At 43.9% G+C, this 23716-nt stretch overlaps 1 protein-coding gene across 1 annotated transcript; it reads left to right on the forward strand.

Annotated features, from left to right (window-relative positions):
* DRGX (dorsal root ganglia homeobox) lies at nt 8410-23511 on the forward strand. Its single transcript, XM_021397582.1, has 6 exons — nt 8410-8443; nt 10314-10411; nt 10548-10649; nt 12782-12954; nt 13436-13548; nt 23249-23511. The coding sequence occupies exons 1-6, from the start codon at nt 8410-8412 to the stop codon at nt 23509-23511; spliced, it is 783 nt and encodes a 260-aa protein (XP_021253257.1).

Consider the following 23716-nt stretch of genomic DNA (forward strand, 5'->3'; position numbering starts at 1 on the left):
AACGTTTAGATATAGTGTTGAGAGACATGGTTTAGTGGGGTTATTGGTGGTAGGTGGATGGTTGGACTGGATGATCTTGTAGGTCTTTTCCAACCTTGGTGATTCTATGATTCTATGATTCTGGATGATGCTGCAGCCACTGATGCTTTGCGCATGGTCCACAGCCGCCAAAATTCCCCTCTAGTTCCAATTAGGGGATATTTTCAAAAGTTTTATTATTTTTTGAACAAAATGTCAAAAGAGCACAGTTTTTTTTTTGTTGTTTTTTTTGTTTTTTTTTCCCCATGAACAGCTTCATTGTTCACAGCTCACCATTTAATATTTATAGAAAAAAAAAATTAAAATGTTCTGACCAAGTTTCTTCTCATTCTGGGTTGCAAGAAATATGCATTCTGGGATTTGAGATTGCAACTGAAATGCAATGTAAATCTGAAGTTTGCAAACATAAATATTTGCCCAAGGGCAGACTGAGAAAAAAACCCTAATTTAAAATAAAGAAATAAGTGATGTCTTCGGACATCGTAAACCCTAAATAAATTCTAGAGGATGCCAGCAAGGTTCTTTGCTCCTACCCAGCCAGGCAGTGTAAATTAACTCACAGCAGAACTATGGCCATTCCATTTCTTCTGTTGTTTCTCTGATGACAGCTCATGCAATTACCTCTTGTTTCTTGAGCAAGGCCAACCTTAGGTTCAAGAAGTCCATCGGTGTTTCAGAGCTCTGTGCTCCTCAAGGCTATTCAGCCTTTCCTTCTTCATCACACAGTGTCATGAGATCAGCATGTTTTGGTAACTTCTTTGTGCTAGCTCACCATAAATAATCCTAGAAATTAGTTTATGCATCTTTCATTGTTAGGTAAGTGACCTTGCAAATGCCAAGACATGTGATAACCTGTTCCTGTTCAAAGCCCTATCTGAAACCTTTCAGACTTATTTCTTTTGTAGACCAAATTCTACAAGGTGCCTGAAACAATGATAGGACCTGAATTTTAAGGTAAGAAGCTGGAACAGAAGGCACAGGAAGTTGTGGAGGGAGGATTTGGTGGTCATGGTTTAAGAGAAAGATAAGATTAATGAAACTAGAGTTGAAAAGCAGCATGAATAGTTTCTCAAATTGAACTTCTTTTAGAACGCTCTGCGAATCTGCCTCTAAATTTTGCATGGCCCTGCACTGCTTTATCCTTTAGCTCAAAGAATGAATTATGATTTCCTCCTTTCCTTCATTCATGTAATATTCAGCTTATTTAAATTGTTCTATCTCATTCTCTAAATCAACAAATCTCTGAACATCAGTGAACACCATTATCAGTGTTGTTTCAGCAATGCCTTTCATTAGAAATACTCTAGTGCAGAGCATCCAGATCTTGGAAATATCTCCAGAGGGATTTGAATAGAGAAAAGCATAGTCCCAGGTCCCATCAAATCAAATACCAAAAGATAGAGCAGGAATGAAATTGACTTGAACTTAAGAATGGTTAGAAGTGTAGGCAGAAAGACTGAGGAGGTGCTACATATAAACTGTTACACATCACAAGAAGAAGAAAAAGGGAGAAAAGAAAATTTAATCCTGTCTTTGTGCTTTTTCTGAATAAGCCAAAGGGTTTATCTTGTTGGCATTGAGAAAAAGTTTTGGCTTTATCCTGTCTGGTGAAGAACAAGCCCATGACAGCATCAAAATACCTATCTAAGCATCATTAACATAGTGTTAGACCATCTCCATACTCAGCTGGAGATCTAAGGCCTGGTTATTCTGTCAATAATCAGATTACCCTGTCTTGTTCACACAAGGTGTGATGTAGAAGTAGAGACCTCACATCTCTGGAAACACCGAGCTATTTTCAGGGCTTCTGAAGTCACACATAATTTCTTGACAATAGTCAGCATCTTTGAAAAGCATGTCATTCTTTTATGGGCTCTATGTGGATCAGGAGCCTAAACTTGGGTAGCTGTACTTGGGAATATTATATTTTTGTTCCTAAATATGCTCCTTTAAAACAAAGCAGGGTTAAACTATTGTACAAGTGGTGTATATTTCAAGGGCCAGTTCCTTCCAAGCTTCTGGAAAACTCTGAATAAACTGTCAAGTCCATGGTAAAATAAGGACCACACAAAGTAAAAACCACACAAGTAAAAACCTAAATCTGAGATATGATGTGTCTTTCAGTTTTTAACTTTGACCTCTGCAGCTTTCACAGCTTTCAATCTTCTATTCATTCTGTGTACTTTATGGGCAATAGGAAATCATTTTTCTGCCTTTGACCAACGTAAGTAGTATCAATAATTGTGTCATCCATATTTATGTAAAATCTGTTGGATTTTCAAAAATGTTAGATTCTGGCAAACTAGAGCAGCAACTTCTAGGAAAAAGAAAACAAAATATCTCTGAAGGCAAGGTCAAATGATTAAGATATCGTTTTATCTACCCTACGTCCACTGCTCTCTTCTGCAGTAGTTGTTCATTAGGAACACCTTGAGGAAATTGTCAGCTTTTCTGTGCCTGATTTTCCTACCTCCAAGTAACGCTACTACTTTTTCTCACTCATAACTACTCCTTTGGAAGTCTCTTCTCACAAATCTTCATTAGATGACTCATTTTAGTGGGAAAGAGCACTGACATCTTCACTTAAAAAAAAAATAAAAAATAAAACCAACAAAACCCAAAACACAGCATACAATCCCTCTGAAAAGCAGCGTTGTTTTGCGTCATCAAATCCTGGCATAGTTCTGGCCTGAACTGAGGCATTTCAAATGCTAACAAGTGCTGGGACCAAGCACAGGTTCAGTGAAATCTCAGCCCCACATAGAGAAGTGTTGCTCTTGAAATATCCTCCTGGCAGACAACGGTCCTGTGCCTCTAGGGGTGCCACAGACTATCTTCTTGTTCTCCATGGAATAGGAAGGCAAAGTATGGTTTATGGGCTGTCTTCTGCATGCTCATACATGGCCATGGGTTACCATTCTGTGCATCTTTGAGAAGCAGTACAAAGTTCTCTTGGACACAGTCACAGTATGGAAGAGGCAGAGTTGAGAGAAGGTGTGTTAAAGTTGTTATGATGTTATGATCTGTGTTGAATGAGTGTGGTACCTGTGGAGACCAAAAACGCTGTGGTATCTGACCTGGCACACTTGAATGACTTCTCAGTGGTATGGAATTTTAGCCAATATTCTTCCCCTCCCATCCACTTCCTCTGCTATGTCCTGAAATTTCTGTCCAAGTCCACTGATTGCTTAGCCATTGCACAGGCTTTGATTAGAGAATTTCCTCTTCTATACTGCAGGTTCTCATATATAAGGATCATGTAATTTCAGTACAGGCAGCAGCTTCCGAATAAGAAAAAATAAATACATCATATACACTTCTCATTAGAGAAAAAAGAAGAAGAAGAAAAGCTTGCTTTCATTGTAAGTGGGTCCAGGAACATATAAGTTCAATTACTAAAATGCATTTGCTTTGTGTTTTAAACCTGCTGTAGCTAGTATAGCCGGCACATGCAGTTTGGTGTAATTGCTGCTTTCCAGCTTGGCCTAATTGATGCTCTGATTTGCAGTCACCTACCTCTATGAGCCCATGTTTCATTACGTTTTTCCCTTGCTCCCAAAATCCTAAAATCCCCATGGGGAGAAATAGATTACAGCAATCCAGAGCTTTTGTGCGTGAACTGACAATTCTTTCTCCCCTGTACTTTTCTTCATCTACATAGGAACAATGAAAACACCGTAGGTTGATGAAGGGAAGTATTTGTTATATACGAAAGCTCCTTATTTAGGCAAACAACTCCTTTTGAACTCAGTAGGAGTTTTACTTAAACTCTGAATGAAAACTGCAGTGATATAAAATCAGCTCAGAGATATTTTAATAACCTAATTGGGATGTTTATATTGCAAAATTGTGTTACTTGGTCTGTAGTCATAATTAGAAAGAAAAAGTTCTTTGCTGAAGAATGTGTCAGTATTTTCCGTGGTAAATGATTTAAATAAAACCATTTGAAACTCAGAAATCACACGGTTTTAACTTTAAATTGGCATTTCAGTCATAATTTAAAAAAAAATAACAACAAAAAACCCTCTAATGACTCCTGCAGCTTTGATTTCAAACATGTCACATTCTTCATTAAAGCAATCATTGTTAAAACAGAGGGACATAAAGCAACATAGGATTTATTCCTTCATTAAACTGATGATCCGTATATGAAGCCAATTAACATTATGAGTCTGGTGAACATCAAGTGTAAAGAGGTTACAGAAAATTAAAAGCAGTCACCTTGGTCTTTAGATAAAGAAAGAACACTTTTACATTATAAATTATAAGAGTGTCCAAGCGGGACAAATCGGCAAATTTGGTTAATTGGAAAATACATTTTACTGCACATGAATTAGGGTAAAATAACCTTTTAGCTGCTAGTCTTTTTTTTTTTTTTTTTTTTTTTTTTTTTTTTTTTTTTTTTTTTTTTTTTTTTTTTTGTGGTCAGGTATTGAGAACCATGGGAAAGGAGGTGTTTGGACATGAGAAGACAAGAAAGCCACTTCATCAAACCTGAGCCAGTCAGACTTTCTTGAGTTTTACAAATGATCCCCTCAAAGCTGAGGGCTCTCAAGGTAGATGTCAATTCAGTTACTTTACTCATCAGTTCAGTCCAGGGTTTTACTGTCACGGTAGAAAAATTAGAAGAGATGTGTTTGTATGTGCAGCATATAGGAACAGTCTTGCTTTAAGACAGATGAAATCAGCAAAATGTCTGTTCTGAATTGTATTTACTTGGACTTTTATTTGCAGGCTTGTTAAATGATACTGACCGTAAGAATGATGATGATGATGGTGATGGTAAGTGTGAACGCGTGTGACAGACTTTAACGACTTCTCACAGAAAGGGATTTTTAGCTGAAATAGCTCACCTCTGTATGTAATTTCATGCTTCGGATTGTTTTTAATGCTGGTCTTTGGTAGATAGACAAGAGGAGCTATAAGAGAAAAAACCACCTCGTGACCCGCCGCAATTTCCTCATCATTTTCCGGGAGTCCCAGCTTCGCAGGCAAGCATCTATAAAAGGAGGGCACGGAGAGACGTAGAAACAGCGCTGACAGCAGTCCTGCTTACGGGGAGAGGAGTGAAGTGACCCCGCGCTTCTCCCGGTGGGACGTGCCGGACAGAGCCGTGCCGGGCAGGGCCGGGCAACGCCGGGCAGCGTGCGGAGCTCTCCGTGGTGCTGAAGCGCATCCCTGGGCTCCGGCCACTGGAGGACGGCACCCAAGACTCCGAAGATCTAACTTTTAATTATGTCAACCCCACGTCTCGTGCGTTAAAATTAAACAGGCACCGAACTGGCGAGGGGTGGGGGATTACATGTTGCTTAGTTATCTCCTTGTTTTGCAGCTGCTACTCCTCAGGAGAAAGTTGAGCCAACCAGCTTGGAGTTGTACTGGTTCTATTCAAAAAGCAGCGACTTGGAGCATTTCCCCGTGTTCCATTTCACCCTCTATGCCTCCCGCAATACACTGAACTTGCAGGCTTCAAACTGCTGGAGAAAGCGAGTCTTGGAGCCAAAAGAGTCATGCAGACCCCTGACTAGAGTGAGGCCTTAGAGTGCCATAATGAAGTTATTATTATTTTATTAAGGGTTCTTAAGGTAAAACACTCACTTTCACTCTCTCTCCGACGTCAGAGAGAAGAAAGGATAAGGCACATCTGTCTCCATGCAAAGGGATCCCATGGTACTGGCCCTGCGTGGATTTTAAAATTCAGGATGCAGAGGCTGGCAGGGAAGATGCAGACAGTACCTCTGGGTTATGTTCTTCTTTTTAAGGTTAATTGACCTAAAGTGTGTGCGGCTATTTTAAGGAGTGCATTCGGATTCAGAACGTTGTTCTTGCATGGTGCTGTAAAAGCCAGCTCGATTCACGGTGTACGTTGCTGTTCGGAGACTTGCCTGGATGGTAAGTCAATAATGTTTGCTGTCAAATGGCAATTTCCTTAAAAGCCTCTATGTATGTGTATACATATAAACATATTTATAGATAAACATGCATGTCTGTAGCTTTCTAAATCTTTCACTAGTATGCTAAAATTCTAGGTGAATGGATAAGATAAGATCGGATTTGTTTGGATCTCTGATTTTGCCTTGTTCTGCTAAAATAATACAATTCTGAAACATAATTCCTGCTCAAATATACATTAGGGGAATTTCTACAGCTATGCCTAGTGTGAAAGGCAGATAGAGCAGGTGATATTTCTAAGGCTTATTAGTATTTATTTAATGAGATCATGTATGCAGAATAACTTTCCAAAGACATCGTCTCTTTAAAATCTCTTTCTGCTTCTGCACCTGTATCATCTGTATCTTCTTTGCTCTGGTATGAACGTGCTACATCTTTAAACTCCCATCAGATCTAAGAGAGCCTGTGTAGATTTGCTCGCCCTTCCTGCACAGAACATTATAATGTTTATGAAATATTAAATTTGTGTAGTCTGCCGGAGAAGCAATTGTTCCAAAATAAAATCAGCAGTCTAGACGAAACATAGACACCAGAACTTATCAACAGTTGTCTGACTTACATCTTCTGATGCATCTTGAGTGGGTCATAATACCAACTTTATTTTCAGTGGTGCATAAATTAATTACACGCATTTAATAACCAAAATATCATTATATTCCCCCTTTAATATCATAAAGGCTTTACGCCAGGGAAGCACTTAATGTGCAGGGGGCCATAACAGGCTATTATCCTTGTGTAATGCTATTACAGAACCAATTATGCGCCATTATACTTGCTTTTTTTGCAGTTTATGTGATTTGATCCAATCCCGCGTCCCTGACTTGAAAATTTCATCTGGGTACTTTAAAGTCTAATTTTCACCCGGGCTGAGGCAAGGGCCATCTCTCTCCGCTGAGCCTGTGTCTCGGATGCATTTTAAAAGTAATTGCAAAGGGTCCCGCCGCATATCATTTGCAGACGGGAAGCGAACATAAATCCAGAGACCCCTCGCTGTGAACAAAATCAAACTTTGCTGCGGTACGATCGCTTGGAAAGGCGAGGCGTGTGCAGAGCGGCCCCCCAAAACCCAGCCGGCGGCAATTAGCAGCCGCTTTGTCAGCGCCGGGTCCAGGCGGCGGGCTCGGCTCGGCTCGGCACAGCTCGGCACCGCACGGCTCGACACAGCACGGCTCGGCACAGCCCCCCGGCCCCGCAGCCCGGAGCACCCCGATGTTCGCGGGCCGCCGCCGGGGGCCGCCGAGCCCCGGAGCGCGAACGCTCGGAAAATAATGGGATTTTGTTGTTGCTGCTCACATTCCTGATGTTTGCTGAGAAATGACGGGATTTTTTTTTTTTTTTTTTTTTTTTTTTTTTTTTTTTTTTTTCCCTCCTCTACACACCACGTGGGCCATTTGTAGGGCCCAATAGACCTATCCAAGTTACTCACTGTAGACAGCGCTGGAAATAATCAGATTAAGGCCAATTATGCGTGAGATTATAAAGGCAAGTGCTGAGAGGCAGAGCATGCTGTAGACAGATATAAAGACATCTGGCCACTTCCAGAACTCCACAGAGCCCTTCTGTCTCTGCAGCCAACAACTCACAGCGCCTTATTCCAGTGCAAAATACCCCAAACCTAACTGGTGATTTTTACTTCAGTTCGGTTTAGGTATGGATTACTATTCTTATTTGCCTTCTGGATTTTTTTTATATGACTGCATGTAAATTTGAACTTTTTTTTTCTTGCTGAGGACATTGGTTTCCAACCTGATCACAGCTCCCAGCGTGCTGGATGCTTTAGAAAGAAGACAGCCTTTAGGTTTTATTGCTGGTTTCATTTAGGTAAAATAGTTCCATCTGATTTGTTTGTTAAACAGCTTGTTCTTATCACTAAGCGTTTTTCTTCGTATTATTATTTACTCCTGAAGGAAATCTTTGAAGTAATTAGACATACAGATAGATGGATAAATAGGTGGATAGATAGATGCATAGATGCATGGATGGATGGATAGATGGATGGATAGATAGATGGAAGAGATAAACAAATGGATTGACAGATGCAAGGATAGATGCATAGACAGCAGAATGAAAGGCAGATAATCATCCATTTGAAGAGAAAAAGGAAGCAAAGAAAAGGAAAAGAAGAGAAAAAGAAGCAGCAACAAACTTTTACTGGTACTGATTACTGTGCACCTACCAAGCAGTTTTCTGCCCTTCGCTTTTCAGCTCGCTGTACACAGCGCTAGATAGGACTTTCTCTGCCTCCTCTGGGCTGGCTCTGGGCTCACCAGGGAGTTTCTGGGTGTTTTCTTCTGGCTGTTCACCTGCTCTGCTCTTTCCCTCTCTGTCCCCAGGTCGGCAGCAGAGCCCTCGGCGGTGCCCGGCGGGGGACGCGGTGCCGGCGCGGGGGGCAGCGGGCGGCGGCCCGGCCGCGGGGCCATGTTCTACTTCCACTGCCCCCCGCAGCTCGAGGGTGAGTGGAGCCGTGTGGGACCGGGGCTGAGGGTTCGTGTGTGCTGGGGTGGAGGGGGGGAGCGCTCAGGCTGTCCTCGTACAGGGAGCGTGCCGAGGTGAGATGCGGATCTATAGAAACAGCCCCATCTAAAAGAGCCTCGTCTTTTTCCAAGAGCAAACACAATCCTGTGCCCGCCTCCCTCTTGCCACAAGGTGGAAAGAAAGATGGCATGTTTTTTTTTTTTTTTTTTTTTTTTTAATTTGATTCCTTTTGGAAAGGCCTTGTTTTACACCCCCCCCCCTCCCGCCCTCGTTTTGCCACCTGCCTCCCCTCTGCGGATAGCGCTCCCGCAGTTGAGCCTCAGGCTACGAACAAGATGCTTTTCTCCCCTCCCAGCACAGATGTTGGTGTCATGGCTGTAATCGGGACACTTTCAGGACGTGGTCACGCCTCCTCCCTCCAGCCAAAGGGACCGCATAAATCTTTCATGTTATTTTCCAAACATTCTGCGGGAGGATGGGGAAACACAGTGCACGACTGGAAAAAAAAAAATCAAACATACACACACACAAAAAAAAATAGAGGAAAAAAACACATTTGAGAGGGTTCTTTTTTTGTGCGCGTCATTTGAGAGGGTGCTTTTGATAGGGGGAGTTGTTGAATTTTTCGTTTGTTTCTTTCCTTTTCCTAAAAAAAAAAAAAAAAAAAAGACAACCTTCGGGATTTCCCCGTGTCGCCCCGCATATGCCTTCAGCTCGGGGCGGGCTCCAGCTCCCTGCCTCGGCCCCGGCCCCCAACCCTCTCTGCCCCTCTCCTTGCCCCAGTGCAGTGCTGCAGGAGCCGGCCCGGCGCTGCTACCCCGCTCCGGGCAGAGTCTCCCCCCGCGACGAACGCGCGTGGGGCGGCTGGAAAGTGCTCTCCGCGAAGTTGTCTCGAGCCGTGCCGAGTGTCACCGAGCGCCTGGGCGGCTTTGTTCGTTACTTTTGGGCAGAGAGCATTGAACACGCTTTTGTCTGTTTGGCGGGGAGGGGAGTTGATTTTAATTTTTATTCTTTTGTTATCGATGTGTGGTTTTGGCGGTCCGAGCCGGGGAACGGCCCCCGCGGGCTGCGGGAGGCAGATGCGGGGCGGGGCGGGGGTGGCCCGGCTGCCCCGTGCGGGGTGACTGCGCCCGGCGTAGGGCATCCCAAGTGAGAATAGTAACAGCACTTCCTTACACCCCCAAAACCAAACTAACTCGAGAAGCGGCAACAGAAAAGCCCTTTCTGGGGCTGCCTTTTCAAGCGCCCGGACGTAAGCGACCAGGCTCCGGGGTCGCCGGGACAGCGTTTGTTTCTGTGAGGAGCACGGCCCTGGGCTGCAGCGAGGAGGGGGCGAGGACCGTTCCACAGCGGTGCCACGGGCTGGGCACAGTGCCCGGTCCGATGGCCCGAGTGGGAGCGGGGCAGTGGGACACCGGCGGGCGGCTCTGCGGGGGGGTCTCGGAGACCCTCAGTGGTGCTGTTGAGGCCTGGGGACCCGGGGCTTGGGGACTTGTTGATGTTAGTTTGGTTGTTCGTTCGGTTCTGCTTTACTCTGCGTTGTCTGGGAACGGAAGGGGAGCGATTTTTAAGCAGAGCACCCCAGAGAGCTGCCTTCCCTCTCCCGGCCTTCCCCCAGGGACAAGCTCGTGCTCCATCAGCCTCCCGGGCCCCCTGAAGCCCCCCAGCCATGAGGGTTCACCCCTCCTCACGCACACCTTCCGCTGTTTTGAAACCCAAGTGACCCAAAATCTAGCCTTTCCCGGGAGCAGGCTGCCCCTCACCCCTGGGGAAGATGTGCTGGGGCCGGCAGGCTGGGATCGCCCCTCCGTCCGCCCCGTGGCCTCACCGCGGCTCTCCGCCCGCAGGCGCAGCCCCCTTCGGAGCGCACTCCGCCGGCGACTTCGACGACGGGTTCCTGCGAAGGAAGCAGCGTCGCAACCGCACCACCTTCACCCTGCAGCAGGTAGGAGCTCGGCCCCCTGTGCGCCCCACCCTCGCTTTCCCCGGTCCCTTGCGGAATCCCCTCTGCCCCGACGAGCAGGAGATCCCCTCGCTCCCACTGCTGCCCCTGACATCTCCGCTCTCCTCCCCCCCACCAGCTTGAAGCACTGGAAGCGGTTTTTGCTCAAACCCACTACCCTGATGTGTTCACTCGGGAAGAACTGGCGATGAAAATCAACCTGACGGAGGCTCGGGTGCAGGTAAACATCCTGGGGATGATTGAACTCTCGGGGATTCAAACCAGCAAACTTTTTTTTTTTTTTTTGACATCATGACTGCAGAGTGCACATTTGGCCAAAGAACGCAAATGAAGACGATCTGTCATTTTCATGATGCACTTTAATAACATCAACATAATGTGGAATATTAGATTAGGTTGATTAATCGGTCATTCATAATTAACTAGTGATAATGTTCTACACTAATTTGTCCGCGTCTCCAAGGTACTAAATTACATCAATGCACATCCATTTCCTTGCTTTTGGAGGGGGTATGCGTGGAGAAAAGAGCTGAGATGCGGTTCTCGCGGCCACTTGGACGGCTGGCGGGCCGTGGCTAGGGCAGCTGGGGGAGCCTGGCAGCCAACAGGAGCCTTCCCACCTCTTCAACTTTTCTCCCTTTCCTCTACTTTCCAAACACTTGATTCTGATGGCTAAAGAGCCTGTAGAACAATTCCCATGCCTTTAAGAAGATCCAATGATTGCCATTGGCCATGATCGCTCTCTTTCCTCCTCTCTTTTTTCCACGCTTTCCTTCTTTCCTTCCTTCCTTAGTTTTCCTTGCCTTCCCCCCATCTGCCCTTTTTTTTCCTTTTTCTTCTTCTTTTTTATTTTTTGGCCCACGTTTGTGGTTTTTTTTCCCCATACTCAGAGATTCACTTTGCCTAAGTGTCTACAAGCTCTACTAAGAGCAACACTCCTGCAGTCGTAAGAGATGGATCCATACAACTCTGCAGGCATCCACGTTGACTTACAAGTAATTTTTTGAACCTGATTATGTATTCATTTTATTTATGGAGCTTTTCTGCATGCTGTTTCTGTATCTTTTTTTTTTGTTTAGGTGCTCGGGGTTAAGACTATGCAAAGATCTAATTGTAGGAAATATAATAGCTTGCCTTTTGTTCCCTAGGGTCATGTTAGTATCTCTTAAAACCCAATGGCTGAAGAGAGATAATGGAATTCACCGCAGTAAATTGGGGATTGTAAACAAATTATTTCTCCTATAATCAGATTATGCGATCCTGATTATTAAATCTGAACATGAATCATTGGTCATATGCGGGCAAATTAAACTGATTATTATTTGGAAATGAAAATCTCCTTTTGCCAGTGCATTGTAGGTACTGGCTTAAAAAAAAATAATAAAAAATGCCATTTTGGCTATTGGTGTCTAAAGACTGAACTGCAAATTGAGATAAATGGGACAATTATTGAGCATTCAGAAGTGGAAGATCATAACTTCTTCCTGAAAGGTGCAAGGGTGAGATAGGGGTGGTGACAATTGGATTGCTGAGGACGGGTGTTTAGCCTTGTTGTTGGCTATTATGCAAACAGACAATAGATGCAAGCATTTGTTTAGCCTGCTTTCATGCAGGGACATGGGGAAACACAGAGGATGGGAGATATGTTTACATTTATACCCCTTGCTCATTCAAATATGATTAATGTGCTATAAAGCAGAGTCTTAATCGAAGATGATGTTGTCAAACAATAACTAAATAGGGAAATAAACGACTTCATCATGCTCTTTCCTCAGAAGCAGGCGAACTGTCAGTGCAAAGTCATTAAAATATGATAATGAAAAATAGCTCAATTAAATGTTGTTATAGCTGTGACCTTCATTCAATTAAGACGCAAGAAAGTGTCTGCATTTTGCTTTGCATTTAACTGCTCTAAATTTAGAATATAGATAAAATCATTATTCAACGTTTGCTGATATATGCAATTAAAAGGCAGCTAACTAAAATGGAGTTGGAGGAGGAGAATAATAACAATCTTGCCTATACTTGAAGTCATGTATTAAAATGTGGGTTCCTTGACCTCAAGGGAGGTTTGGCATTTTCTACCTTGAACACGGTGCTTTCAGAGCATCTGCCCCAAGGTAACTAAAAAAACCCTCAAAACTTTTGAACTTGTTTTCGGCTTGTTTTCCATAGAGATAAATATTCAAGATAGAAATGTAATATTAAGACTCATCTAGGATGACAATATGGACACAAGTAAGAGGAATTTTTATCCAAAATCCAGTCTCACCAGAGTAAAAATTCAGCACGTTGACTTGCTTTACATTTGGCTAAAGGCGGCATTCAGCCTGGCTTGATCTCCTGCTCCAGGTGTGGTTCCAGAATCGAAGAGCTAAATGGAGGAAAACAGAGAGGGGGGCTTCCGACCAAGAGGGCTCTAAGGAAGCAATGGCTGAGGTGGCACCTCCCGTCAGGAACTTAAATTCCCCTTCTCCAGCTGATCAAACCAGGAATAAAAAAGAGAGTCTGGAGATCCAGCAGAGGTAAGAGTAATCAACTGCCTCTCTTCGGGACAAGCATGCATTTTGTTTTATGTACATACATACATACGTTGCCAGATGCTGGGCCTGGATGTGGACAGTATTAATTCCAAGTATGGCCTAAACAATTAGAAGATGAACCACCATCACCTCCCTTCTGGTGTGAGGAGCTGGTGGCTGTGGGAGGCTGATGTTACCCAGGCTTAGTCCCCTCCAGTTGGTTCTTGAGACACCAGTACAGAATCATAGAATCACAGAATATCCCGAACTGGAAGGGACCCACAAGGATCATTGAGTCCAACTCCTGGCTCCACACCAGGCCCCCCAAAAATTAGACCATATATCTGAGAGTGCTGTCCAGACACTTCTCAAACTTCATCGAGCTCAGTGCCTTGACCACTGCCCTGGGGAGCATGTTGGTGTGCATGCGCATACGCTGTTTTTGGAGTCAGCTGTTCTAGTTCTGCTTTCTCCTCTCCCTCAGCCTGAGTCGAGCAGTCGGTCCCACAGGACCCTTCTTCCCCTCCTGCCTGCCAGGGACTCTTCTCAACACGGCCACCTATGCACAAGCTTTATCCCATGTTGCCTCTCTAAAAGGTAAGCGACTTTAACTTCAGATAGCAGCTTAAAGAGCAGCTTCTTCATGTTTGGTGGATGCTCCCACCTCTGCCAGTGACAAGTCGTTGGGAAATGGTAGATACTTTCTGTTGCAGCTGATGGTAGTTGCACTGACTGATGCTGTGGGCACAGGAGTGGATTTCCTCTGGTAGCGTGGTTTGTGGACAAGTTCCATCATTTTGCTCAGTAACTTTAAGTGAGGTCAGGGTTTGTCACGAGGCAGGTATGGTTTGGTCCTTTAAAGTTTTCTTTGCATGTTTTTTTTTTAAGAATCAAATTTATACTAATAAATTAATTATAGACATCCTTTTGCATTATACATTGCCTGGCACCGTTACCAATACCTCATCTGCTCTTTGCATGCAGTTTCCTCTGCAGTATTTCTCTGCAACTGTAACACTTTTCTCCTCTTGACCAGTGTGTCCCCCTGAGAACTTGAACACAGTGAGTGTGTGGGGACAGAACACTATGCAAAGTAATTCTGCATTACGTGGGACCCAGGAACTGGGAAGCTTACATCCAGTGTCCATATCCCTTTGGTCTGCAAAAAAGCAGCAGTATGCATCTTTTAAAAATAAATCGCCAGCTGATCCATTAGCTGTTCCTAGTCTAGTAATTTCTAAGACTAAGGGTGTAAGCAGGATGAATTCAATGTATAGATTTATAGGATGTACCGTCTCATAGCATTGCCAAGCAAAAAAGTGGCATGTAGCTTTGCTCTATGCTCCAATGTGTTGCAATATTTTCTGAGGAAAATTTCCCTGTTGAGGACCTTCTGCTCTGAAAATGAAAGTCCTCTACAGTCTCTCACTATGCTCCCTGGCATACCTCATGCTCCTCATGAGTATTTCCACTTGAATCAGTACAGTTGAGGTGTATTCCTGAAGAAAAAGCTTTGAATTGCTGAGTTTTACATTACGTCCAGTGTCCTGTCCTCTCTTCCCTCTTTCCCTATGTCTTTCCAAAAAAAAGCAGAATACACAGCAAGTGCCATTTTGGCAGGTGATTTTGAATCGAGGAAGGCCACAGAGATGTGACCTAAGCCCTAGAGCTCAGAGGATGACAGTCAACCTAAACCCTGTCACAGACAGTGGCTGTTGGACTGTACAGTCCCCTCCACCTCTGCCCTGTGACCATGAGCTTCTCCACTGGGCAGGAACAGCCTCGCTGGAGTAGATACAAGTGATGTTTTGGGGGGCAAAAAATTATTTGCTGACAAATGTCGTCCTGGGTGTGAAAATAGGAATTACTGTGTTCAGTAAATAATTTCAGGTGGAAGTGGCTGCTTTTTTCCTTAAAATTTACAGTTAAGTGTTTTTGAAATTAAATGCATCAATACCTCCTTCTCACGTTTTGTGCTTAAATTTAGCTAAATTTTAAGGAAAATAAATGGAAAGTTCAGCAAAATGAAATAAAATGGAGAAATGAAAAATTTGTCATGAGGGTTCTTAAAGTTTTATATATTTGGAAGACTTATGGATATTCTTCTCTGTGATTTTACAAATCAGTCACTAAATTACAAAACTAATAATCTGCTCCTTTTTGCTTGATAGCGGTTTTACAACCTAGGGGCAGCAAGAATCCTATTCCTGAATCTCAGGCAGATACAATCATTAGGCAGTCAGTTGCTCAGGCTAAGAGACAATGTTCCTGAAACACTGTTCCCAGATGAAAATACAGACTTTTTGTAATTTGGCTAGAGATGGACAGCTATCTGGTGCGTGTATGATGATTGTTCTCAGCTATACCTTCAGTTCCTTGCTGAGATGCTTTGGTTTACGTCTCCTGTGCGACTCTAGAAGTCTCTAGATACATGTGAGGAGATGGGGAAATTGTAGTATATTGTGATTTTAAGAAATCCAGTAACAGACCCTACCGGGAGCTCTGTGGCAGTGTGCATGCCTGTTGGCATATTGTTATGTTTGTTAGGTTGAGGTGCTCCTGTCTTCTGCAGCAAGGTTTCAGTGATGTCAGATGCTGGCTTTGATGTTAACAGGGAAGGATTTGACTGTCTTGTAAGGTGGCAAGTTTGATTTGATTTGATTTGATTTATACAAGCAGAGAATAAATGTAGCATCTTTCTTGTAGTATTTACATGTGGAATTATGTCTCCTCTTTCCTTGGCTCATCTCTGTAAGTTCCCCTTTCCGTGTTTCTCCAAGAGCAATTCACCTGGACTGGCATTGGGTCTGTTCACAGCAGACCTGTGAATTAACCTCTAGTTAACTGGCAGTCAGAAGCAGGACTATCTCTAAAGGTCCAGTGCAGACCAAAACGATATCAGGCACAATTCACATTCTGTTTTACTCTGGTACAGAAACACAAATGAATAACAGTCCTTCTAAAGTAATGTGATGGAGAACACAACCAAGCTCACACACGGGTCTGGAAGGAAAGAGAATAGTTGTAGGAAGGAAGGAAAGAACGGAGAGAGACTCAGTATTCACAAAGCCTTTACAAGGCCTTCTTTGTCTTGCTCAGTTCAGTTAGTTTGACTCTCCTTCTTATTTCCCCCTTTGAGGTACGAGCTGGTTTGTACAACTTCAGGTCTGTCAAGGGAGAGCTGACCCTACACTTAGGTGGATATTACTCGGTGTTCTTCTGAACCTTAATGAAGTCTCCTAAGCATTTCCCTTGAAAATCTAGTCTCATTTTGCAACAGAAATACTGACGGAGCTCTACTATGATGATTCTGAGATCAGAGAACTTTGAGCAACACAATATCCCATCAAATTGAACACAGGGCATAAAATTCCAAAATTTTGCATTTTTTTCCCAAGATTTTGCACATTTTATTGAAAAGTCATGTAACCAAGAGTTCTTCCCGGTACCTCTCTTCATGCTGACCACAATTTGAAACTACCAGGAATTCTCTGTGCTTTTGAAAGCAAAATAACTTCTCCAGAGTTAAAGCTATTTCACTAGCAGTAGATGCACAGCCCTGCTTTCTTCTATGCAAATTTCAAATGAAATACTGATAAAGAGGTCCTCTATGTGAATCCTGTAAATAGGCATGTATTCTCCCAGCTGGGAGAACAATTCTGGCATTCTCCAGTAAGACTGTAAAGGTTGTCTGCAGGCAAAAGGGCACTCTGAGCACATCAGACACCACTGGGAAGTTTAGGTTGTTTTCTTTTGAGGAGGCAAGATGTGCTTTGTTGGACTTGTGAGCCAACACTTTGTTGGTGTCAGTGAGTAATATTTGACTGATGCTGTAGAACGAGACAATTAAAATCAATATAGTGAATAACAAGTGATGATGGTGATGTAGCTAATTAACAATTATTTTATCTCTCAGGGACCATTTTCATTCTGCCACCTGAGAATTCACTGTCTTTTATAAAGAAACTAATACCTCTCTTTCTCCTTCTCTGACTTTGATGGTTTGGCTCCAGCCCCAGATTTCCAAGGCTGCATCAAGTATCTAGGGTACGTGCTAGCTGGATCTAATTCATAACGTAAGGATATAACAAGCACAGTTTCCAAGATGAAGTCAGTCTAGTAAAGACAAGAAATCTCAGGGCAGCCTAGCACAGGGCAGCAGCTTTTGGACAGGCTGTGTGGTGCACTGTAGGCTTGCTTTACTCTCTGTGTGGCTCTGCAGCCCTTCAGTGGGCAGTGCTCCTCTGAGTCCCGCGCATGCCGCTTCTGGGCAGCTGGTGGATATGGCTGGAACATGAGACTGGGTCTGCTCAGGTAACTAAGCAGAAAACTGTTCTCCCTGTGAAATTTCTCATTTGAATTAGTTAGCAAAAGATCATAATGTTGGTGGATTACCCTGCTTCCTACTTCAGGGTTTTAGTTCTTCACCGCTGCCCATAGTTAGGAAGAAGTATAGCTCACAGATGAAATTTCTGCTGTTTGTTACTTTCCGAAATCATCCTTATTTGACAACTGTGCTACTTCACTGCGGTGATTTCAACATTTCCATGGTCTTCCAAGATGAATCACTTACTGTAAACTATGCATCTGCAGTCCATTTAGTAGATTTAATTGCAGACCTCAAATATGAAGGGAAAATACTTGTTTTATTTATGGGCTGTATAACAGTAGAGTCATCAGAAGAAGCTAGCATTCTGTGCACTGAGAGACCTCAAAGTACCTTCTTAATGGATGACAGCATGAATGCAATTCATTAATGCAGAAGATGTTATTAATGGGTGTAAACAAGAATCTCCGGTTTTTAGCGGAAGTGTTCTACCATTTCTGGTGGCTGAGGCCAAAAGTGTATCTGTTACATTCCGCTGAAATTTCCCCAGACCCTGTGATTCAAAGTGCAGTGTATGAGGAGAGAAATAATTACACTTGTCAGGGAATTACTTTCATAATTCACTCACGGTTCTGCTCTATGCAAGTTATAGCTCAGTTGGTTTTTATGGCACCTCCACACCACTCGCTGATAGAAAAGCAAGACTGCATTATGCCCACCAAAGTGGATATTCCAGGGCACCATTGATCATGCTCCTTTATGGTTTGTTGCTGCCATGGTTGCTGTTGTTCCTATTAGGGCAGGCTTAATTGCAGTATCCAGGAAAAAAAACAAAACATACAAACAAAGAAACCCCAGCTAGAGGTGTTCATCCATTACATTTCGATTTCTATCACGAAAAGATGAAGAGAATTTGCCCAACATGATCATGCTATGTAGGCTGAGAAAGAAGTGTTCAAGGACCTGACTTACCCCTGAACTGGTGCTTACTGAATTGAAGCTCCAATGCTTACCTTGAGACTGGGGAACTGGAATCAAAACTCAGGAGCTCCTCTGTTTTCTTTGTCATTCATTTGTAGTCAATTACAGATGTACTGACTTTTCTCAGCATGTGACCATGGCAAATTCGTGTAAAATAGCAAATTAGCAAGTGGGTTCTGTATGGCAAATGCATTTTCCCTAGTTTACCTGCCACTATGACCTTAGGAAATATAAAGCATTTTAGTTTGCTGCAAACACACAGACCCTGAGCAAGTAGCTTTGATTTCTGTACCAGAAGTCCCAAACTTTGGCACTGCCCTATCTCACAGGAGATTTTTTTTTGTCTTTACCACAAATGTAAGAGAACATGCAGGTACCGGGAGCATCTGGGAGCCATGTGAAAGAGATGGGTACTGGCCTGTTCCTAAAGGCCAAATCTTGGTCAGGTGTGAAGACCGTAGCTGACCAGGGCTTCCCACTGGCCTCTATTGGAGTGACATGTAAGCATAATTTAGGGTCAGATCATCTGTTTGGGAAAGGTTGTAGACATGAATGGGAATGACTGCAGAACTGAGAATATTCAGAGGACTCATTCTCCTTGTGAGCTCTATGGCCAGCTTTCATATCCAGACAGGCAAGGTTAAAACTTCCAAATTTTCTTTTTTTTAACTATACCAATGGCAAAAATAAAGGAGGATGAAATCCCCTATTTCCTTGCACTGTAAAGATCCTGCTAGAGCAGCTCAGCCAGATGACCAGCTCCTTGTTGTTTGCATTGGTTACAGAGTGTTCACAAGCCAATGAGTTGCAAAACTCTAATATTTGGATTCTGCTGCCAGCTCTGCTGCGCTCCCCAGCCTCTGGGCAGCAAAGAATGCCTTCCACTCTTAACTAGCTTTGGGACGAGAAGGAGGAACCATCCAGCACTACTTCAGCAGGCTACTCTAAATTACACTGGAAGCATCTGGCGCCTCCCCATTTCAGCATTTAAGTCCATACCTCTCACATTCTTCTGAATCTCTTGTTTCACAGCTCTAAAATGTTTGGATAAAGCCACCTATATTTTACAGGCTTTAATAGACACAGTGCTGGCAACATATATGAAGAGCAAGAGGGGGGCTTCCTTTGGAATCAGCTCTCACTGGTAAATGACATTGTGAACTCAAGGTTGTTATTGACCTTCCAGCCCTTTTGAAAATGACTCAAGAGTTTCTGGGGACTTCGAATTCAAGCAAATCAACGTGACTATAAAAAAAGTATGTTTAATATGAGTGTAATGTTTTCACTGCAAAGTAAACAGAATACAGTGACAGGTGAGGATTTTAAAAATGATTTTTTTCTTCACTTCCCTCCCTATTTAGCTTGCTGTTCAGCTGTTCACATCAAATGCTGACATGCACAAATACTGCAAGAGGCAGTGAACTGAGGTTTTGCATTTTGGAAAGACTGCCTGTTAAATTCTTTAAACTGTTGAGTTGAAATAGAAAATATGTATTTTAAATACTTGTGTTATCACTGTGAGCCCCACTCCCACCTCACTCAAAGCTGAAACTGAACCTGGGAATTGCACAGAAATGTCCACAACCAAAATTGTAGATCAAATATCATTACAATTGAAATGTAATGTTGGCAGAGACAAGACAGAACTAATTTAATTTTTCCTGTCAGTCTCTGTAGTAGATCAATTAAACTGCCAAGTGGATCAAATATTTCAGACTGTATTTATGACATTAAGTATTTATGTTCAGGCTGAGCATTTAAAGTATGATCTCATATAGTAATACGTGGAGGTTCAGATCAATTCAGCAGAATTTGCTCTAAGTTAATGGAAATCTAATTGTGCATTTTAATTTTGTGTACAAGAGGCAATAAGTTCCTGAAGGAAAGAAAACGGTTCTCTGTCTGTATTGTAGTAACCTGCTCCAAATCCCATTAAAGCGACATCAGACTGCAAGAGATGTTAGCAAAAGCTGGATCCAGTTCTAAGGCTAAAGGTCTAACCCTCACTGCTTTTGATGGGAGTAGTTAGGTGCTAAACTCCTCAGAATATGTTAAGTAGGAACAGTTCCTTCCTCCCCCACTGTAAGCTCAGGTCTACTCCAATACGATGTAAGAAAATACCGATGTCTGCTATATGTGGATGCATCTTTCTTGGGTCACATCCCCGTCCATCATGGGCTGACTGAATGGGCTGGTGGAGACTTCAGGCTGCTGATTCTCATATTGTTTGTCCTGGCTTTTATGCCGGCAAAGTCCAATGGATTTCATTGGATTTGCTGCTTGCAGACACAGGCAATTGCAAGGTAGATTCAATCTTCCTTTTACATTAAACAGAAATCGGGTTAAGTCCTGTTCTCTAGCAGGATCCTGGAGCAAGTGACACTAACTGCTCTGTATTTTTTCAGGTGGGAGCTGTTGTTTGCAAGTGTTTTAACCTGGAAGTTTTAAGTGAAAATGGAAGGAGTGATTTATGGGTGAATTATTGCTAGATATCCCAGTTCCCACTGCAGGTAACTCTGCACCCTCAGGTTGCAGAGCCATGGGTAATATCAGGTCTAATTATTAAGCAAAGAGCTTAGGTTGGTACCGAAGGCTGTTAAATATTTTATCCCTCTCTAACAATGGAATGAAAATTATTCTTAGGAGCTGGAGCTGGTTTCTGCTCTTCTGAAAGGGACGGACTCTTCCCCACTTCTCCCCTCCTCCTGCTTGGCAGTGTGTTCATTTCTGCTGGAACATAGTGTGTGAGAGAGCAGCAGCGCAAAGACAGCTGATGCACAGAGAGATTTTGACACGCTCCATTTTGGAAACCAACCTTAAGTTAGTGAGACTTACTAGTAGTGAAAAAAACAGACTTTCCACAGCTGAAAGACCTGCAGACTGCAGGGACTTTAAGTCACCAATCCTTCTCTCCTCCCTCTTGTGAAAGCAGTTGCCATCCAGAACCCCTGAAGTGGCTGCGTCTCAGTGGGGCAAAACATGACTTTATGAGCATGGTTAGTGGTGGCAAAAACTGTAAGTTGTGTTACTGATCGGATTTTGCTACAAACTTTTGTTGTGTTCAAAACAATCACAAAGTTAAAGATTGACTTTCCTAGTGCAAAAAGCAAAAATGGAGGATATTTGTCAAGTAGTAATATATGCTGGTGTAATTCATTTGAATGCCTAAACCCATGTAAATGTTGTTCTGCTGATCAGATGCTCGATCAGGGAGTACTGTGAGAGTAAAAGGGACTACATTAAAAGGGACTAAATCATTTGTCCCTTGTAAAATTTTTTTACTTCTTTTATCCAGAACCTTACCTGCAAGTTGCTCATTTCTGACAATTGTGGAGAAGTCTTGCCAACATCCTAAAAACAAACAACTGTCTGCCTTCATCCCTCACAAATGGGTGCTGACCCTTGGCTACCGAGAGCAGCAGTGTAAGAGAAAAACTACCTGCTCCCTGCAGATTATTAGTTCCATCAGTTAGTCATGAGCCATTTAACTCAAATATTAACTGCAGAAATTAAAGCAAGTCCTTGGCTTGGAAAGATCAGAGGAAGACACTGTGTTGTGTCAGGTTGTGTGCAGCCCAGCTGTTGCCTGCTTTGTGTATCAGCAAAGGATGGGCTTCTGCCAGGGGCTTAGAGGAGGATATGGATTTTGTGTGGCCACTGAGATCCTGCGGCAGAACAATGTCCTGCAATGTCTCTCACGGGAGAGAAAATCAAAGTGGTAGCTCAGCCATTTCACTCCCTCTGCAGTACTGTATTGCCTGCTTGAGACAGCCTGTGTATCTCAGATTGTTGGGGTGGAGATACTCTGGTCCACTCCTCCTGATGGGACTCTAAGCCATCTTAACAGCAGCAACTTTAGGAGGCTTTGGTTCACTTCTGGAGGCCCTTCTTTTTGAGTCATCACACCTAAGCAACACAGAGTTTGTCTCTTGAAGGTAAAACAGACTCATGCAAGAAGACTTGATTCCGGTAGCTGGCAGGGCGGGGCCAAGAAAAATCCTTTCTTGTCTTACAATGCGATAGGAGAAGTCATTAGTTCCTGCGTAATAACTAGGACACTTTCAGCTTTTTACCTCTGCAGTAACCTTTCAGATGCGGGGATGGAAGCCCCACGCTCTCCCAACAAATGCTGCTGTCCAGACTGACCAGACTTCAGTGTGTGGGTGGAGGGCAGGGGACACCTCCAGCATGGAGCTGAGGGTAGGTACAGAGCAGTAGCTTGGAATAGGAACTGGAGACAAGTTCAGCCTCGATTGTGGGGAAATCTCCTGCATGATGTAAGCTTTGCTGCTCACTTCTGACTCTGCTTGCCTTCACTTGCTCCATATGTCACCTGGATGTCTCGCAATACACAAACTCTCTGCAGCTACCTGAAAGGACCTTGTAGCAAGATGGGCGTTGGCTTCTTTTCCCAGGTAACTAGTGATGGGACAAGAGTCACTGGTCTTAAGTCACGCCAGGGGAGGTTCAGGTTGGATAGTGGAATAAGTTCCTTCTCAGAAAGAGTGGTGATGCATTGGAACAAGCTGCCCAGGGAAGTGGTGGTGTCATTGTCCTTGGAGGCATTCAAGAAAAGTGTAGATGTTGCACTGAGTGACATGATCTAGAGCAGACACAGGCATGGGCTGATGGTTGGACTGAATTATCTTATTGGCCTTTCCAGTCTTAATGGTTCTATGATTCTATGATTATACCTTTCTCTGTGGGCCTCAGCAGAGCAGAATCTAGCTTTTCTAGAAATAATCTACATCTTGAAAGCATCTATGTACCTACTAAAGGTCAAGTGAAGAGGGGGCTTATGCCGCTTGAGACCACACCCCCATCTCTGCCTTCTCCAGGTTGACTGTTGAGGGAAAGATACTGCATGGTGTGGCACCTGCAGGTGTGGGTCATGCTGACCAAGTCAGAGGACCATCCCCATGAGGATGTCCTGCCACTGGGAGTATCCCCTACTCAGCAGTGATGCTGCCTTATCTTCTTCTTTCCCAGGGAGCCCACTGTGCTCATGCTGCGTTCCAGACCCCATGGGCCTCTCCTTCCTGCCCACCTACGGCTGCCAAAGCAACCGCACTGCCAGTGTGGCTGCACTGCGCATGAAGGCTAGGGAGCACTCGGAGGCCGTGCTGCAGTCTGCCAACCTCCTGCCCACTGCTGGCAGCCCCACTCCTCCTGCCAAACCCAGCCCAGAGAGCAGCCAGGACAAGCAGCCCTCTCCAGCCAAGGAGCACATGGAAGGGGAGAAGAGTGTATGAGGCCAGATCATCGCTGGCCCCACAGCCTTGGAGCCAGGACCAGCCACCGGGGCTTTGCCAACGATGGAACTGCAGAGTGGCCGTGCCCCAGCAGGACATCACAGGGCCACCAGGGACCCGGCAAGTCTGAGCGGCCGCTCTAGCTGCCTTTCACACACCCTTGCTTCTTTTGCACCGCTGTAGGTTCATTCCCCTGATTTATTGG

Source organism: Numida meleagris, chromosome 5, assembly GCF_002078875.1.
Source record: "Numida meleagris isolate 19003 breed g44 Domestic line chromosome 5, NumMel1.0, whole genome shotgun sequence".
In the NCBI taxonomy this organism is placed as follows: Eukaryota; Metazoa; Chordata; class Aves; order Galliformes; family Numididae; genus Numida; species Numida meleagris.

Bases quoted from the DNA above. Each gene is read 5' to 3' on its own strand.
- DRGX (XM_021397582.1), top strand. From the start codon at position 8,410: ATGTTCTACTTCCACTGCCCCCCGCAGCTCGAGG. The intron at 10,412-10,547 runs GTAGGAGCTCGG...CCCCCCCACCAG, and splicing joins CCACCTTCACCCTGCAGCAG to CTTGAAGCACTGGAAGCGGT. The intron at 13,549-23,248 runs GTAAGCGACTTT...CTTCTTTCCCAG, and splicing joins CCATGTTGCCTCTCTAAAAG to GGAGCCCACTGTGCTCATGC.